This window comes from Podarcis melisellensis, assembly GCF_964234715.1.
Source record: "Podarcis melisellensis genome assembly, chromosome: 8".
Taxonomy (NCBI): domain Eukaryota; kingdom Metazoa; phylum Chordata; class Lepidosauria; order Squamata; family Lacertidae; genus Podarcis; species Podarcis melisellensis.
This window is the reverse complement of record NC_138540.1, coordinates 25,302,042-25,322,053: the sequence shown is the minus strand read 5'-3', so window position 1 is coordinate 25,322,053 and position 20,012 is coordinate 25,302,042. Positions and strand designations below refer to the sequence as shown.

The 20,012-nt window shown below is 44.9% G+C and overlaps 1 protein-coding gene across 1 annotated transcript in view; it reads right to left on the bottom strand.

Annotated features, from left to right (window-relative positions):
* Window positions 1-20,012, bottom strand: part of LOC309376989 (tumor necrosis factor receptor superfamily member 1B-like) — a 40,384-nt gene that overhangs the window by 17,267 nt on the left and 3,105 nt on the right. Inside the window, exons 2-3 of the mRNA XM_081923952.1 lie at window positions 4,810-4,915; window positions 856-984 (exon numbers count right to left, since the gene is read on the bottom strand). Of these exons, the coding sequence (XP_081780078.1) occupies window positions 856-984; window positions 4,810-4,915 (235 nt within the window). The remainder of the gene's footprint in view (window positions 1-855; window positions 985-4,809; window positions 4,916-20,012) is intronic.

Below are 20,012 nucleotides of genomic sequence, written 5' to 3'. Positions count from 1 at the left end.
TAAAGGCCAAGGGGTAAACCCAGAGTAGAGTCCCTAAGATGGTTGAATGGTGCCAAAAGTATTGCTCTGCTTTCCTTTGGACCACATCGGTGAGGCCGAGACAGGGGTCTTGTCATTTGGGCAGCCCAGGACCTCCATACACACTGCCTAGGCTTGTGGCCTGGGGAGGTCACATCAGTGCTGCTAACACAGCAGTTTGACTTCACCCCCAGAGGCACACTCCATTGTCTCTTGAGGCAGGCAGATGTCAACAACAATCCACTTAGAAGTCGATTTGGCATGTAAGTGGTATATGAATTTAATAATAGCAATAATCATTCAATTGAGGACCATGAAGGCTGAAATCTTACTTGATATTTAAGTGAAGGGACCGTAGCTCAGTAATAGAGCACATGGTTTGTGTGCAAAATGTAACATGTTCAACCCACAGCCTCTCCAGTTTGGACTGGGAATATCCCCCCCCCCGAGCTGCTGGTGCCACTCAATAGAGAATTCTGAGCTAGAAGGACCATTAGTCTGACTCTTAATAAGGTAGCTTCCTATTCTCCTAATCAGAGAAATGGCTTTTATGGTATGAAAAGTTACAGGACTTGAAGCAGGAAGTTACAGGATGTGTGCCAATTGGAAATCAAGCAGTATGTCTGATCTAAAACTTTTGCAGGCACAAACAGTATTGAAAGCGGGTTTGCTTCTAACTGCCCCAATACCATCATGGCTGCAAATCACCACAAATGCATGATAAAAATGGTGCCTGGAAGGGGGCCCCATAAGCATAAGGGACTTGTGTTGCATTATCACCTTCCACCTCCAGGGCCTTCACATTCAGGCTAGCAAGCTCCAGTGAGCTCAACATACCTGTTTTGCACGATGGTGAACAGCTGAAACAGAGTCCAGCTGCGCTCCAGACATCTGTATACGTCCCCTCACTGCACGCTCCGCACTTCGTATCAGTGTTCTCAGTGCACTTTTCAAGCACGCGGGAACCTGCAATGCAAACAAGGGAAATATATTTGTCAGAGGATGAGGCTAGCAACAGAAATGGTTTTAATTCCACTGTAAGAAGAATTAAAAAGGGGGCCTCCAAATATCACTTGGCATAGTCCTTTGTCAAGATTCTCCTACAACATTCCAGTAAAGCCCTCCTGTACCTTTGATTAGAAGATTCTTTCTTGAGGCTTCAGGGGCTGCAATCAGTTCTGTTTGCTCAAAGGCATTTCTTAATTCTTATAGGAATAGTAAGTTCCTATTACATTGGGGGGGGGGGGGTTGGTAATTAATTTCCTATTCACAACCCAAACAACAATTCATTTCTGAATTTTGAATTTTTATGCGTGCAGTTTTGTAATGTCACAGTTGCACTTTTTAGAACAACAGTTCGGGAAACTAATAAATTGACCTCAATGCCCCACTCCCTAGCAGAAAACAGGCATGGTTTTATTGAGATGCAATTGAACATCAAACCAGGAGGAAGCTTCTAACAAAAGGTACACCACCACCTCAAAAAACCCTATAGGTGCTTTGCCAGGCTGCACTGGGCTAGCAATGCTATTGCATTCAAAGTCTGAAAAATCACCATGGACCAAGTCTTTAAATGATGGAGGGCAACACAGAAGGTATGGAGATGCAGTGATGTGCTCTGCAACAGGGCATCATCTTTGCATGCAGAAGGTCCCAAATTCAATCTGTGGCACTTCCAGTTATAAGGACCTCTGCCTGGTCATTCTGTTTGGTTATGTCAAAGGTCTGGTCCTAGCAGATTAGAGGGAAATTGCTAGATATTTATTAGCCGTTGCTCATGTAACAATCTGCTATAACTGAAAATAGATGAAGACTCTTGACTGTAGCGGGCAATGTAGCCGACTAAGTTCTACCCAGAGTACAGCCACAGAAATTAATGCAGCTAAGTTAGCCATGCCCAGTAATTTCAATGCACCTACTCTGAGCAGGATTAACATTGAATGCAATCCTAATTAAAACTCCAGAAATACAACAGACTCAACAAGAGTGCATTCTAAACAATATATCCCAGATATACATGTGCAATACTACTCGAAATATACTCTTGGTAGTCTTATAATTTTCTCTTCGTTACTGCTATTGGCTTATTTTGCTGCTATTATATTTTGATGGTGGTTGTACCTTTATGGATTAAAACAGTAAATAATTTGACGAGGGACCTCTGCCTAGAACCTGTCGACAGTCAGCATGGAGACCCTAAAAGGGCTGGATCTGTTCTGAGCATTTGCTAGATCACGCTTTTTCCACCACTGCTGCCCCTTCTATTTCCGTTTCATTTTAATGGGGGTTAAGGATAAGAGGGCTAGAGCCACTTTTAATGTTTATGCAGCATTGTTCTAACACAGCGAAAGCCACTTTGCAAGCTTTTCTTAAAATAAAATAAAAATTACTAAGAAGGCTGAATAAATTCAGTTTTAAATGAATGTAAACCCCCCCCCCAGGGTACAGTCAAGTCAGTTGATTCAGGATTCACTTGAAAACATTACATCAGTGGATTGGAATTAGAAGCCGTGCGCCCCAGAATCCAAAAAGACTGCAACACACTGTGAAAAACACCACTGTTTTTGAGCTCTGTATCAGGGCTGGCTCCACCACTAGGGAGAGTGAGACATTGGCTTTGGGCAGCTGATACTAGGGGCTGCGGCACCCTTACTTCTAAGACAGCCTTCCCTGTAGCCCCTAAAATAATCTGTTGCATTGTAGAGAAGGTCACTGAGACAAGCACTGAAGCAAATATTAGTTGCTATTTGGTTGAATTCTCTATATGGAATCGATGAGGAGGCTGGGTCTTTCCCGGGCTGCAAGGTTTTCTTGGGGTGCCTGTGCTATGTAGCAAACTGACTGAAAACTATACTTTCCTGATGGGAATTGTAGTCCAGAACTTACGGAGATCCTCTGGGATGAATGAGGCTGGCACAGACAGTACTGCCTGTAACATGGCTCAATACTGCAGCTCAGAATAGGGCAAGCTTCTTACGTTCTGTAGATCAGTATGCATTTAATAGACGCCTTTAGCGATCAGTGTAGCATATTTTTTCAATATGCGATGGCTCTCAGACTTTGCCATACATGCATTTATAAAAATCACACTTCCTTTTGTTTTTTTTTTGTTTTTCTGGGTTAAGGGAACGTTCATATGGCAAAAGCTCACTGTAAACAGGAGGCTTTGCCCTTTAACTTCTCTTTTGAGTTCTCCTTTGAGAGCTTTCTGGAAGACATACTTCTGGTCACTGACTCCCCTGCAACACAGGAAACCCAGCTAATTTGCTTGACATTCACCACTTTGCGAAGCTCGCTCTCTTCCCCTGCGCGCTGGTTTCCTGCTTGTTCAGCCAAATTTTGGCAACTGGGGGAGGGGAGGGCAAAGACTTGCTTCTGTTGTAGAGTGCACATGGCCCGGAGTTTTGAAAAACTGGGGTGGCAGGGGAGAGAACAGCTGGATGGAAGAGTTCCCCTGATGTTAGGGACTGGGCAGAGGAGGAGGAATGGTGGAGACCGCCTCCCCAGCCGGACCCTTCCAGAGAAGAAGAAGACAGTTCAGAATTACAACAGGGGTTTGCGGGAGGTCACAGCTCGGAGGAAGATGAGGGGGAAATTTGGGAAATAATGGGAGAGGAGGAGGAGAAGGAGACAGAGCAGGAGCAGCTGGCTGACATGTTATCACTAGAAAGCATTCCAGATCCACCATCTCCCAGAACCTGGCGAACCTTAAAAGTAGGAGAGCAAAGAACACGGAGACAGATGGCACTAAGTGGCAACCGTAAAGGATGTGTGTGTGTGTGCTGTTGATGAATGAGGAAGTGGAAGAAAAGGCACAAAAGCACAGTGGCAAGGGAAATTGATGGACTATGCAGAACTGGTGAAACTGACATACAAACTGCGAGACAAGGACAACTGTGGCTTTAAAGAAGAATGGGAACTTTTTACAAATTACTTTAAACAACAAAATGAATGGGACTCCTTGGCAGGTTTTGAATAAACATACGCAAATTTATTATTGTTAACATAATAGATAGATTATTTAAGGTTTTTTACAATTTTATACTATGCAGAGAATAATACGTGTTGAAAAACCAGGGAGAGGAACTGAGGGAAGTCTGCGGGATAGGGGGTGGGAAGGAGGGTTTTTTTCGGGGAGGGGGGAAATGGCGGGGGAATGAAGATGATATGTTTTTGATTTGTTATGTTGAATTTTTTAATAAAAACTATTTTTTTTAAAAAAAGGACGTGGAAGAAAAGGGGGGAGGAGATTTACTCAGGACAACACCACTATTTGAAGAGGCTGCATTCTCAAGCCTCTCTCTGTAAATATTGAATAGAAAGAAAGTGGTAAGGACTTTTCCTTGTCTTATAAGTTCCTGGCAAACTTCCATGGGGGTTGGTTCTCCTGCTGCCTGACACCTGGAGTTTCTTCATATTGTACAGGGAGAGGGCCAGTGGTGGCTGGTGCCCACTGGGACAGACTGCAGGGAGATCAACAAGTGCTGGAGCCAGAAGAAATGACGGGCAGAGACAACTAACTGCAGCTTTGCCTGCCTCCCGCTCCTCTTCCTCCTTCCTGCAAGGGCAACACTGAGACTATGGAGGAGGAAGCTGACAGACAGGGCCACTTCCTGGACTTGCTATAATAAATAAGAGCAGTTGGGCTCAGAGGAGATTGAGGCTGAGCTTGATGGGGCTCCATTAGCCCTAGTGGACAAACTCCATCAACACACCCATTTCCTATTCAGATGCCCATGAGCTGGATGAATGCATCAGCTTAACGTTTAGGACTGACTGCAAACACATTACCTGGAGGGCACAAGCTGCAACATTTACGGGTGGCTTCATCATATCGCTCCGTGCTTGGATTGTGGCACTTGCTCTGATTCTGGGGGGTGTACGGTAGTGAGGACACCTGCAGAGATCAAGAGAGAAAATAGGTCTTGAGTGGAGAGAAAGCTTGAGTTTGGCCATCACTATCCTGAGATCTGTAACCCTGTGGGTTAAACTTGCCGATCAGAAGGTCGGTGGTTCGAATCCCGGCGACTGGGTGAGCTCCTGTTGCTCGGTCCCTGCTCCTGCCCACCTAGCAGTTCGAAAGCACGTCAGAGTGCAAGTAGATAAATAGGTACCGCTCTGGCAGGAAGGTAAATGGCATTTCCGTGCGCTGCTCTGGTTCACCAGAAGCGGCTTAGTGATGCTGGCCACATGACCCGGAAGCTGTACGCCAGCTCCCTTGGCCAATAAAGCGAGATGCGTGTTGCAACCCCAGAGTTGGTCATGACTGGACCTAATGGTCAGGGGTCCCTTTACCTTTACCGTGAGCTCCTCAGGAAAGGGTGAGACACTGATTAGGGGCCTAGGAGATAGCAAATCCATTCCTAGTTCACCCTTGGGCAGAACTAATGTGTGACCCAAGGTATAACTAGTATTTCAGCCATGGTGGTGTCATGGTGAATCTTGAAGCATAGGAGTTCATCATGACAGCGTCCAGAGCCCAGGCAACTGGTTCCAACAACCTTTAAGCCAGAGTTTCTCAAACCTGGGTCTCTAGCTGTTTTGGGACTACAACTCCCATCATCCCCGGTTAGCAGGACCAGTGGTCAGCGATGATGGGAATTGTAGTCCGAACATAACCCAAGTTTGGGAAACCCTGCTCTAAGCTGAAACCCAGGGGCTTTGATTTGGAGAAAAGTTGGTGTTCTCTCCAGACGGCATTATACACAGGATTTCAGGGCCAACCATGTGGATGTGCTGGCAGATTAATGCGGGAGCTGATCTGTGCCGCCACTGACCAGGCGACCACAGCAGCATGGGAATGAAGTGGCCTTGGGCTCTGCGGCAAACTCATCACTGGCGCCAAAGCTTCCTAATGCAGGAGTCAACATAGAAGTGGTCAGTACAACACCTTGAAATCAATAACTCTGCTGAAAGGCATCAAAGTGCGCAGCTGTGTGGGGAAAAAGTGACTCCACAGGCTTCTGTTTCTTATGGGCACAACAAGGCCACAAAAAGGTACTCTGGAGTATCTTGTGCGTATGAGTTTCATGCTGTTAGAAACGATGGTTCAGAAATAGTTGACGGCGCAATATGCAGAACAGAGGGTATGAGAAGAAGAGATTTACCGTATTACATGCAGGGTCGATAAAAATCAATGGTTTTGTTTTTTTTAAAAAAATAAAATTAGATTTTTAAAATTTAAGTTGGGGGGGGGGGAATCTTTCTAGTTTTCTATTTAAGTTACATTATAGTCCAAAAGCTATTCATCAGGAAATAAGGATTTGCTTTAAGTGTTTCACATGTGCTAAAACTCAGTCTAAAAAAAAATTGTTTAACCACATCAGTTAACAAACATGGATACATACGCTATTGAGTTATTGTTTGAGTTAAATAAATTGTTATTAAGGAAATGATTATTTTTCTCCTTCCAATAAAGTCCAGCAGAAAAGTTGTCCAAATACAAACAGCGTATTAAACCTCACAATAATTTCATAATTTTCTGTCTCTGTATTTCTAATAGTATAACCAAATCAGTAATTTTGCATATAACTGTAAAAACTACTCTGAAAATTTATTATTCCAAAAATGAAACCTTCAACTGGTTGTAAATATTAAGTTTATACCAGCAAAAATGAGTCTTTCTGTAAAAAAGAAAAAAAATTAAATCAAGTCTTACTGACTAGTGATTTAAATTGATTGGATTTAAATCAAATCCACCCTAATTACATGCCCAAGAGGCTTCTAACTGGTTGTCCCACCCACACCCAACCTGCCACTGCCAAAAACCTAGAAACCCAGCAGCTCAGTGGTAGAACTTCAGGTTCCAAGTTCAATCCCTGGTATCTCCATGTAGGACTCCCTGTCTGAGACCTTAGAGAGCCAATCAGGAGCCATTTCACAGAAAGGTGATGAACACACTCCTGCTTCTCTCTTGATTCCGCCTTGCCTTGGAAGAAGGACTGCAGCTCAGTAGCAGAGCACTGCTTTGCATGGAGAAATCCCAGGTTCAGTCCCTGGTGTCTCCAGGTGGTGCTGTGGTCTAAACCACTGAGCCTCTTGGGCTTGCCGATCGGAAGGTTGGTGGTTCGAATCCCCGCAACGGGGTGAGCTCCTGTTGCTCTGTCCCAGCTCCTGCCAACCTAGCAGTTTGAAAGCACACCAGTGCTAGTAGATAAATAGGTACCACTGTGGCGGGAAGGTAGATGGCATTTCCGTGCACTCTGGTTTCCATCACGGTGTCCCGTTGCATCAGAAGCAATTTAGTTATGCTGGCCACATGACCCGGAAAGCTGTCTGTGGACAAATGCCGGCTCCCTTAGCCTGGCAGCGAGATGAGTGCCACAACCCTACAGTTGCCTTTGACTGGACTTAATCATCCAGGGGTCTTTACCTTTACCGTTACCTATCTCCAGGTAGAATTGGGAGAGAGAGACCCCTGTCTGAAATTCTAGTGTAGACACTGCCAGTCAGTGTAGACAATACTGAGGTAAATGAGCCACTGTTCTGACTTGGTTCAAGGCAGCTTCCTGTATACCTATCTGGGCCAATTGCTAGCCTAATAAACATGTGCAAACATAATCTGCATGGAGATAATAAGAGAAATCAGAAGTAGGAACAAAAGGTGGAACAGGCCAAAATCAAGGGCAGCCTTCCTCCATGCTTTACTGTAAACCCCACAGTGACTTGACTAAGTTTGTTCTTTGGTAGCCAAGATAAACATCTGCACTGAAAGGGAAGTGTCATTTTAGTACACAGGGAAAATGTTTCAATTACTTCTCTGACAGGCATTTAACAGCATTCAGAACTAAGAACTCTCTCTAAGTGGGCTATGGGCCAATAAAAAAATAAGCTAGCAACAATCCAGTTACTTGTTTTCCTTTTTCTTTTTAATGTGTTTAAGTTGGCGCTTTGAGGAGCAAGACACCAATACAGTTCTGGGTTTTAGCCCCCTCAGAAAAACCCAGGAAGGAATGATTGCATGTCTGGTTTGGGCTGTTGCTGACTTTAGCTTAAGCTTGAAACCAGAAATAGTTTGGAGCAGAGGGGCTTGCTCTCGGTTCAAAGAACGTCTAAGGAATTGCAAGCTGAGCTGAGACAGTGCTGGCCACGTGAAACATCACAATGCACATCAGAGTCTGCCTTGTGCATTTCATGACATTTAGAAAAGTTTTAACACCGGAGAGAATTTGAAAAAAAGAGGACAAACTTTAATTCCTTTTGAGAAGAAGAATGGAAGCTGCAATAGATTAGCCTAAGAACCTAAGAGTCTGCAGGATCAGGCCAATGGCCCATCTAGTCCAGCATCCTGTTCTCAAAGTTGCGGCCTGATGCCTGTGGGTAACCCGCAAGCAGCACCAAGCAGAAGAGCACCTGCCACTCCTGTGGTTTCCAGGAACTGGTGTTCAAAAGCATTTCTGCCTCCAGCTGAGGAGACAGAGCATAGCCATTATGGCCAGTGGCTATCAATAGGCCTTTTCCTCCATGAATGTGTCTGGTCCTCCTTTAAGGCCACCCACGTTGGTGTCCATTACTGCCTCCTGTTCTGGAATTTCACTATGCTCTGTGTAAAATAAAGGTAAAGGTAAAGGGACCCCTGACCATTAGGTCCAGTCGTGGCCAACTCTGGGGTTGTGATGCTCATCTCGCTTTATTGGCCGAGGGAGCGGGCGTACAGCTTCCAGGTCAAGTGGCCAGCATGACTAAGCCGCTTCTGGCAAACCAGAGCAGCGCGCGGAAACACCATTTACCTTCCCGCCGGAGCGGTACCTATTTATCTACTTGCACTTTTGTGCTTTTGAACTGCTAGGTTGGCAGGAGCAGGGACCGAGCAATGGGAGCTCACCCCATCTCAGGGATTCAAACCGCCGACCTTCTGATCGGTAAGCCCTAGGCTCTGTGTTTTAACCCACAGCACCACCCACATCTTTACTGTATACTGTCTTAAACCTTCCACCATTCAGTTTCATGGCAGAAGTCTGAGAAACCTGAGCAGATGAAGCAATAGGCTAAGAGCCCACAGAGTGATTTAGTATGATGGTCCTACCACTTGGCTGCTTTCTAGGGGCAAAGGTGGTCTAAACCACTGAGCCTCTTGGGCTTGCCGATCAGAAGGTTGGTGGTTTGAATCCCCGCGTGCGATGGAGTGAGCTCCCGTTGCTCTGTCCCAGTTCCTGCCAACCTAAAGCACTCCAGTGCAAGTAGATAAATAGGTACCCCTGCAGCAGGAAGGTAAACAGCGCTTCCGTGCACTCTGGTTTCTGTCACAGGGTTCTGTTGCACCAGAAGTGGTTTAGTCATGCTGGTCACATGACCCGGAAAACTGTCTGTGGACAAACGCCGGCTCCCTAGGCCTTAAAGCGAGATAAGCATTGAAACCCCATAGTCACCTTTGACTGGACTTAACCATCCAAAGGTCCTTTACCTTTTTTACCTAGGGGCAGTGTCGCCTACCGGTGTTCAAGGTGGTTGGCATATGAACATCAAAGGGGGTAATTTCACAGCAGGGAAGTGGAAGAAGTGTCATGGTTTGATCCTGGAGAAGAGAAGACTGAGAAGCAATCTTCAAATAGTTGAATGGCTGCCACATGGAGCAAGCTTGCTTTCTGCTGCTCCAGCAGGTAGGACCCAAACCAATGGATTCAGATTATAAGAAAAGAGACTTGGAACTGAACATTAGGAAGAACCTCTTGATGGTAAGAGCTGTTCAACAGTAGTGCATAGGGGGCCTTAACTGGATACAACCTTTAAAAATGATTCCACATTAAAAAAAATAGTTCCAACAGAGATGCAAAGTGGGATGGAGATACTCACTTTCAAAGCACTGTTGAAATTTATGTCAATGATATTAATTGATGATGACGATGGTGAAAATTCACATTTCTTAACTGCATGGCTCAGCAGCTCCAACAAGCGTCACTCAGGAAAATGCGGCAAGCAATAGAAAAACCGCAAGGCTTAGAACTGTGAACAGACATTATTTAAGAATCGAAAACAGGGCAGCTTGACGTGGGGGTGGGGCACGTCACAAGGGAAGAGTTTTGCAGCTGCCTGAACTATTTTTAGGCCAACCTGTTTGTGGTTTGCACAGAACACACAAGATCAAGGTCCACTGCAAAATTAAAAGTCAAATTAAAAGTCAACCTCATTCAGCAGTGTAGCTCCTAATCTAGAAATCTTCCATTCAAGAACAAAGAGAAAGATAAAGCAGACCGCATTAAATAAATGCATTTGAGTGATGTGGCTGAGGTTTTCCAGAAAGTACTTATCTTCTGCAGGGCCGAAGAGGAAGATCACTGACACCACAGAGAATCATGTCACAAGAATTAGCAGAAAGTTGGGCTTGGCCCATCGTTGAGCTACTGGCCCATTTGTGGTGGACCATCTCACAAGTAGTGGTAGGATTTCTTGCCAAGGATACTAGTCTACTTAGAATAGTTCTGTTCCACATTCCTTATGTTCTTACTAAGCCAAGCTGCACACTCAGGATTACTCAATGCCTATTGATTATCCCTTCGCTATTAGGAGAGCCCTAACCATGCTTCCTAGCCTTGAGCTGCTTGGCAAGAACAAGCCATGGTTTACCAGTTTTGATGAAACATTAAACTACAGCTGCCCTGTGCAGAAAGGGAGGATCACTGCATGCAAAGGGAAAGGGGAGAATTGGAGTCCTTGAGATGCACTGATGTAGCAGCAAGCCATGGTTTGGCATTATTGTCAGGATCAGCCCAGTACCTGAAACTGAATCTCTTCATCATGCCCATAAAGGTATCTCCTAGTATGAGTCAAAGTCAACTCAAGGGGAAGTCACTTGTGAAGTCTGAAAGGTGGCAGGAAGCAAACTTTTTGAGTTTACAGTCCATGGTCTCTCCCACCTTCAGGTGCGCCAAAAATCTACATGCCAAGGGCACAAGGGATTATAGAGGAGCAATGAGAAACAGTCTTGGAGTGTAATGTTCTGCTGCCAATCAGAAGCCATGCTTTGGTTTTCAAATATTTTAATAGTCAAATGGACTTCCGGAACAGATTCCATTCAACTTCCAATGTACGACTGTACGTAGCTGAATACTGCCCCAGTAAGAAATTTGGATGAAAACTCTGGTGAATTTTCACGATGATTTTTTTTTAAAGAAAAGAAATGAAATTGCAAACTGATGTGGAAATGTGGAGAATTCAGCTGAAGACTGGAAAAAGTGATGAGTGGAGAGAACCAAAACTGACAGATTTGCTCATTCGCGCACGTGAGACCAGCCCACCCTGCGCTCATCAGTTGTGGTAGACCTCAAGGTCACAGAGGAAAGCAGAAGGTTAGCCAGACCCCCTCTTCAGGTGAGAAGGTAACTCGAAAGGGGGAGAAGCAGTGACGGGCTGACTAACTCTGCCCTCTGTTGCACATAATGGTAACAGCTAAAATGGGGGTAATATGCTGAGATGGAGACAGGAAACAACAGAAAGAATAGCCATACCGGCTGCATGACAAAACCACAGTGATGAAGCCACCCACTTTCTGACATCAGAACCTGTGGCTGTGGAAAGAAAGAAAAAGAAGAACAGAATATCTGAGGTTGCTGCGCAAAGCAGCAAAATTTTGCACATATGAAAAAGGGAAACGAAGTTCCGCTCCCTGCTCCCTCCGAAAAACATAAAGGTCCATTGAGCGATATTAAGAAAGAAACACCAACCACATTTTGCTCACAGAGAGGGGCAAGGAAGAAGCCCAGGAAATGCAGAGCGCATGATTCATTGTGAGACCACACTCTTGTGCAAGAACGCCGCTGTCGCACCGAAAGGGGGGCTTTTGGATGCGCATCCTACACATGACCCAAATTTCACTTGCGCGGGGAAAGCCCATTCCAAAGGTCTGCTATGGCGTGGTGGTTAACCTCAGGCCTGGGGAAAGAATGTCCCCCTGACCCAGGAATCCCTATGCAGCCCTTGGGACTCTCCCCAGGCCACACAACAGCCCTGATCGGCACCCTCTTGCAATGCTGTGTTGAGGCCAATGGTGAGCCTGAGAAAGCATTGGGCAATTTCTCCTTCCCCCTGGAGAAATTCAGCTAAGTAGTCGCTGCCACCCTCCCAAACCACCTGCACGTAGGGTGGAGAATTTTGGGGGTCCACTTGGGAAAAGTTCTAACATCAGCACAAGAGGGCATTTTTGTCCTCCCCCCGTTTCTGGTGGGCTCTGCAATGAGATAAGCAGGCACCTGACTGGTGACTATCAGAGATGGAAAGCAGCTCTTTGGGGTTTCAGCCAAGCCCGTTACCGTTATCAGACAAAGTTCCTGGAAGATGGCAATTGCGTGAACATTGGCCTCTCAGAAAAAACCAAAATGTTCTTCCTTTGAGGTATTTAACCAGAGGCTGATTGCCAACTGCCCACTGTTTGTCAGCTGTGATTCCTGCATTGCATATTATAATATTATTATTATTATTATTATTATTATTATTATTATTATTATTATTATTATTATTATTATTTATACCCCGCCCTTCCCAGTTCAAAAACCAGGCTTAGGGCAGCTAACAATAAATTTAAAACACTTTAAAACACTTAATTATAAAAGCAGCATAAAATACAGTATAAAAACATGAATAACAATAAAATTCGAAAATAAGACGACTCTCGGGGTCCCTTCCACCTCTACAATTCGAAGTTCTAAACTACACCACTGCCCTGACAGCTGCTGCATGAAAACTTGTGGGGTGTGGGTGGTGTCATTCCCAAGATTGCCCTATAAACTCTATACCCTTTTAAATGTGTTTACCGGAGTGGGGTGATTGGTTTGTTCTTGTTTTGATTATGTATTTTGTGGGGGGTTTTTATCTTGTATTTTTATGTTGTGAACTGCCCTGAGTTCTACGGGTGAAGGGTGGTATACAGATTTAATAAACACTAATTATTATCAGCAGCAGCAGCATTGAGTCGACACAGCATCCCTCTGCCTGAAACCCTGAAGAGCACTGCCAGTTCTGGGCTGGGTGAGCTGCTTTTCTGATTCAGTATAATTCAGCCCTTTCTCCAGAAACATGAGGGCTAGAATCTTACTTCACGTTTAAAAGAAAGACCGTAGCTTGGTGGTAGAGCAACAGCTTTGCATGCAGAAAGCTCCAGGTTCAACCACTAAAGGCCTCTCTAAGTAGGGGTGGGAGAAGTTCCTGTTTGAATCCCTGGAGAGCAACTGCCAGTCAGTGTAGACAACACTGAGCTACATGGAACAATGTGCACAGGGCAATTTCCAATATTATCTTTATCGATTTTCTAAAAAAACAACAAATGCTGTTCTCTCCTTGGCTTAATCAGATGCCTGTTTGATACTTGGCACAGCTGTCTGTGGGTTTCTTCATTCTGGGGCGATGACTCACTGCAAGGCGCTGTTATTTCCTAACTGTTACGTTAGCCCTTTCCAAAACACAGCAATACTGTTAACGTGAGAGTCACACTTCGGAGATGGATTTGAGTCACACTTCCTGTAATTCGCCTATTTGCGATACCTTCCCCTCACCCCCTTGTGCAAACCATGAGTGTGGGTGTTAAGGAGGTAGCAAGCCTTGCTGCAGGGAGACTGCAGCTCAGCATGGAAAAATTACCGCACAGCTATTTGCACTGGTATCCTCACTTTGCCTTCAATGAGCTCAAGGCAGCATACATGCTTCCTTCCATTTTTTTTGCCCTCACAACAACCCTGTGAGGTAGAACTGAGCTGAAAGGCAGTGAGTAGCTCAATGATAATTTGGATTGGGGTCTGCCCAGTCCTAACCTAAAGCTGTAACTAGCTCTCAAAGGTGTCTACTGCCAAAGAAAGCAAATTGTGTAAGACAAGGGGCTACCGCTCCTGCTTATGTTGCTCGCCAGACGCACATGTGCCCCTCCCCGCCCTGCTTTATTCGAACCCCTGCCATTGTTTAAAAATGCAATTTTAACGTTCTCTTTTGCTCCCTCCCTTCATGCAGATCCAGGATTGCAATGAGCTACTACAAATCCTCCAGTGTGGGCGGTGTGACGACAGCCTTGTGTTTTTATGTATATAGGAAGAAAAGGGAACCATTCAACTAATGAAGGCGGATTGCAGTGGGAATATTTTGGCAGCTGAAGGTCCCACACTCATGTGGCACAGAGAGCAGAGGTGTGCTCTTAAAAAGTGCACTGCAAAGGAACGCATATGCTAAGCTGGTTGTAGCTCAGTGGTTAGAGCAGATGCACTGCATACAGAAGCTCCCGGGTTCAATCCCAGCACCTCTAGGTAGGAAGCATCCACTGTCCTAGGGCCCCAGTCTGTCAATTTGCATTGAGAAGCAAACACAAATAAATAATAAAACTCTGTGCTTCAGGGCACAGATTTTTGGGCACTCCCAAATGACCTACTTATTGAACGTTCCTCCTGACATGTTTGCAGGGAAGCAAGGTGATGTTGCTTCAAAGCAAGCATTTCACAGTCACTTTCCTTCCTGCAAAAAGTCTGGGGTAGCATCTTTGTTTGGGAAGACCTCCAGAGCAGCTTTAATGGCACAGCCTGAATTTGCTGCCAAGTGATGGAATCACAGCTGAAAACAGCCACAGACTGGATTAGACCTCCTTGCAGTTACAGCAAGGGAGCAGAAGGTGGCCGGTGGGGAAGGTTTGGAGGCAGCAGAGGTGCCACAAGTGCCATATTTTTCGCTCTATAAGACGCACCAGACCATAAGACGCACCTAGTTTTTGGAGGAGGAAAACAAGAAAAAAAATACTATGAATCCCAGAAGCCAGAACAGCAAGAGGGATTGCTGTTCTTGCTGTTCTGGCTTCTGGGATAGCTGCGCAGCCTGCATTCGCTCCATAAGACGCACACACATTTCCCCTTACTTTTTAGGAGGGAGAAAGTACGTCTTATAGAGCGAAAAATACGGTACCATTTCTGGTTCGGCCTCAAACAGCAAAATGTATTAGGAAATGAAATAGGAAGGGAGGCTGGGGTAACGTTTGCATTGTTTTGAAAAGCTGAGATTATCCTCTGGCCAAATATTGTTCTTTTCCAACTCCTTCCAAGTAACTGTTTCACTCAGATAAGATTTTGGCAGGGAGGCAGCTGTTAATTAAACATTTTGTTCAGGAATTGGTGTGTGGGATTGCCACTTGTTCCTATGGGAATGTTGAGCAGGCAGTTTCCCTCGTAAGCTCTAGGAAGCTCTAGGGAGGGGGGGAGAGATGAGACGTACCATAGAATCAAAGAGCTGGAAAGGACCCATCGAGTCCAATCCCCTGCAATCCAGGAATCGCAGCTAAAGAAACCATGAGAACAGACAGGCGCATTTTTGAGAAGTTGCCTAGCCATACAAGGCAACCTAAATGTTCAAAGGGACTGAGTGACTCCCAGATGAGGAAAGGTAGAATCACGCTTGGTTGAAGTGTTTGGGGCATTTTAAATTGTGAGAAAAGGAGAGTAGGAGATGGCACGGGTTAAGTTTTTTTTTAAAAAAAATTGTGTGTGGCATGGAAAAAGTGGCTAGAGAAAAGTTTTCTCCTTCTTAAGCAGCACTAGAACTCCTAGAATGCAATAATAATAATAATACAGTGGTACCTTTGGTTGTGAACAGAATCCGTTCCGGAGCCCCGTTCACAACCTGAAGCGAACGCAACCCGCGTCTGTGTACACGCGGGTCATGATTCGCCGCTTCTGCGCATGCACATGACGTCATTTTGTGCATCTGCGCATGCGTGAGCGAGGAAACCAGGAAGTAACCCTTTCCTGTACTTCCGGATTGCCGAGGGACGCAACCTGAAAAGACATAACCTGAAGCTAAGGTAACAAGAGGTATGACTGTAATTATTATTATTATTATTATTATTATTATTATTATTATTATTAATTTCTACCCCGCACATCTGGCTGGGATTTCCCAGCCACTCGGGGCAGATTCCAACAAGACATCAAAAATACATTAAAACATCAGTCATTTAAAACTTTCCTAAACAGGGCTGCCTTATTTTCTTGACATCTGATGGGAGGGCGTTCCACAGGGCAGGCGCCACTACCCAGAAGGCCCTCTGCCTGGTTCCCTGTAACATTCAGCAACCAACAAAACTGAATGCTGGGAGTTTTAGAACAGATAACAGAAAGGACTTTTACACACAGCGCATGGTTAGACTACGGAAGTCACTCCCACAGGAGGCAGAGATGGGCACCAGTGTGCATGGCTTTAAAAGAGGATTAGGAAAATTCATGGAGGGTCAGGCTATCACTAGCTACTAGCAATGATGGTGATGCTTTGCCTCCATAGCTGGAAGCACCAAATGCTTCTGAATACCAGTTGCTGGAAGCCGCAGGAGGAGAAAGTGTTCTTGTGCTCAGGTCCCGCTTGCAGGTTTCCCAGGGCATTTTGAGAACTGATTTAGGACTGGATCGGGCATGGACCTGATTATATTTCCCTGTGCTAGATTCCGTCAGGCCATTGGTTCATCTAGCTCTGTACTGTCTACACAAATGTTCTTCAAGCTTAGGTCCTGAGATGCTCTTGGCCTGCATCTCCTATCATCCCTGACCATTGGGCAAAGCTGGCTGGGGCTGATGAGAGACAGAACCCAACAACATCTGGAAGGTCACCACTTCCCCATCCCCATGTCAAAGGATACAGATTTCATCCTCAACTTAACCGTGATTTAATCCCAGCATTATTATTCTTGCCTCTTCCTCTTCACTTCCCTTTTTTAGTTTAGAGATCTTGAGACGAGCAGCAACCAGCAGAGAGAGAATTAATTGTCGAGAAGCAAGGTTAGCCTTGGCACTCTCATCAATGAATAAGAGACATAGCTCAGCATCCAAGGTGACCTGCTGGCCAACAACAATACCCATCTCTATTGCAACCTGCTTCCCGAACTTGTGTACATAGTCGCACCCCTACCGCAAATACCAATATGTTCCTCGTACCTTACAACCCTGTTCATCTAGTGATCTCTCACGGGTGGAAGGACGCACCTTGTTATTCTATGGGAAAAGTCATGCTTCTTGACATTTCGGGGAGGGGGATCTGACTCATAAAATACATGCCGCCGGCGGTGAAATAGACCTCTCCGGCTTTGCTTCAGCTTAGGGGCTGTTTGTGATTAACATGACAAAACAATCTCATGGTTGGCACATTCCCACTAAATCTGTGTTTATTTGGCAACATGCATGAACATCTGGTACGTTCCTTGTATTCCACTAAGTAATATATTTTACACCATTCGTTCTTTTAAAACCTCCTATGATTATTATTTTATTGTCTTGTGATGTTGTGGTGTGGTGTAGTGGTTAAGAGCAGTGGACTCGTAATCTGGTGAACCGGGTTTGATTCCCCGCTCCTCCACATGCAGCTGCTGGGTGACCTTGGGCTAGTCACACTTCTCTCTGAAGTCTCTCAGCCTCACTCACCTCATGGAGTGTTTGTTGTGGGGGAGGAAGGGAAAGGAGAATGTTAGAATGTTTGAGACTCCTTAAAGGTAAAGGTAAAGGTACCCCTGACCATTAGGTCCAGTCGTGGACGACTCTGAGGTTGTGGCGCTCATCTCACTCTATAGGCTGAGGGAGCTGGTGTTTGTCCGCAGACAGCTTCCGGGGCATGTGGCCAGCATGACTAAGCCGCTTCTGGCGAACCAGAGCAGCACACAGAAATGCCGTTTGCCTTCCTGCTGGAGCAGTACCTATTTATCTACTTGCACTTTAATGTGCTTTCGATCTGCTAGGTCCTGCTAGCGAAGGAGCAGAGACCAAGCAACAGGAGCTCACTCCATCATGGGGATTCGAACTGTTGACCTTCTGATCGACAAGCCCTAGGCTCTGTGGTTTAGACCAACCACGCCACCTGTGTCCCTTTGAGACTCCTTAGGGTAGTGATAAAGCAGGATATCAAATCCAAACTTTTCGTCTTCTTCTTTTTCTGTTTTTTGGCTGATAGGGTGAACCTACAGAATCAGCAGCTTGACACAATCATCCCTTTGGAACTTTCTTCTCTCTAAGGGTCACTTACTTTTACGGAAAGGGCTGGCGCTGTGATGTTTCTATTGAACCCATCTGATCTCTTATATGTGCATATTGTATATGAAAATATACATATATGTATCTATTTTAATACTACTACCAATGTCCTGCCTTGTTAATAGCTACCCATTCTGAGTTAATTCTTCAAATCTGGGAATCCCCTTCTTTTCTCAGTTAATAAAATCTGCACCGAAAGGGGGAGATCTTTCTGTTCAGTCTGTCATAAAACAGGATGCAAACCTTTGCCAATATACATCCAGAACTTTTTTTTCCAGCTGGATCTCAGTTCCGGCACCTCTCAGATGGGCGCCATTGTCATTATAAGAGAACAAGGGAGGCGTTTGTGCTGCGTTCTGACACCTCTTTTTCTAGAAAAATAACCCTGTATACCTCTATACCTTTGCTGCTCATTGCTAAACTAAGTTGAAGGTAAACATATGAAACAGATAAGAAGTTTGGCATAAACTAGCCAGTCAAGTATTTACTGTTTATGGTCCCCACCCCCAGCATATGAGTCTTCACTGTGTTTGAGTCATGCTTTCACTGTCTACCTCTGGCCTTTGCCCTGCCGCCATCACCGTTAATCTAAGGAGTAAACAAGACCAAACTTTTGTTGTAATAATACAGTGGTACCTCAGGTTACATATGCTTCAGGTTACAGACTCTGCTAACCCAGAAATAGTGCTTCAGGTTAAGAACTTTGCTTCAGGATGAGAACAGAAATCGTGCTCCGGCGGCAAGGCAGCAGCAGGAGGCCCCATTAGCTAAAGTGGTGCTTCAGGTTAAGAACAGTTTCAGGTTAAGTACAGACCTCCGGAACGAATTAAGTACTTAACCCGAGGTACCACTGTAATTGTAATTGTAATCATAATCATAATTTTTTTGTACCCCATCCATCTGACTGGGTTGCCCGAGCAACTCTGGGCAACTACTAGCATATATAAAAACATAGTAAAACATTAAACCTTAAAAAGCTTCCCTATACAAGGCTGCCTTCAGATGTCTCCTAAAAGATATATAATTACTCATCTCCTTGACATCTGATGGGAGGGCATTCCATGGGGTGGGTGCCATACCGAGAAGGCCCTAAACTCAGGTTAAAGTCCCCGTTTCACCGAGTGATGCTGAACCTTAGAAATTAAAAGGAGCTACAATAATGACCTAAAGTCAAAATAAGAAAGATGCTGTTTCCAGATCAGGCCTGAGGGTTCCTCCAGCCTGTCACTGTTTTGCAAGAAGGATTCAAACGCATACAGAGAAATTTCGGTTTGGGCAATTAAAGTTGATTCAAGTGCTCTGTCACCCTGACACAGCAAATCCACTGTTAAAAAAAGGAACCAGACATTTGCAGTTAGGAAAAAGGAAATGCATTGAAATGTGTGGGGTGGGTGGGTGTATAAACAGTATGCAAAGCAAACGAGGAGGAATGCTCCTTGTCCTGCAAACTGCAAATTGAAACAAATGCTCAATAAAGACCAGACATAGTCTAAGCCTCGCATAAGGTTCTTGCAAGCAAATTAGGATGAATGTTCAATAAACAACGAATGCTCAGTCAAGTGGAAGAGCCCTGGGATTTTCCAATAAAATCCAGGCCCTTTCATGCACTACTTGCATACGGGGTGTAATTATGAAGACTTTGCTTTCAACATTGCATGTGTTGCCTATGTGTTGCTTGAAGCGGAAAAAGCAGCTCAGTCCTGATCGCATGTAGAGCTTCTGTCGATGCTTGTGATGCATAATTAATTAGAACTGCAAAATCCCATGCAGAGGTCTCCAACAATTTTTTTTTTTCAAATTGTGCAACAAAATGACAAGAGGAGTTCTAATGTAAATTCAATGCAAAGAGAGAGAGGGAGGGGCATTGGGATAAAAAATAATAAAAGAAACTGTAAATTCCCAAAACTTCCCAGGGCTTCACTGATTGTGCTTTCTCCAGAAAAAAAGGGGTTGTGGTGAGCAGCAAATGTCAACTCGGTGCAAAGAAAAGAAACTTAAACACAAGAGTCCATCCCACACAGACAA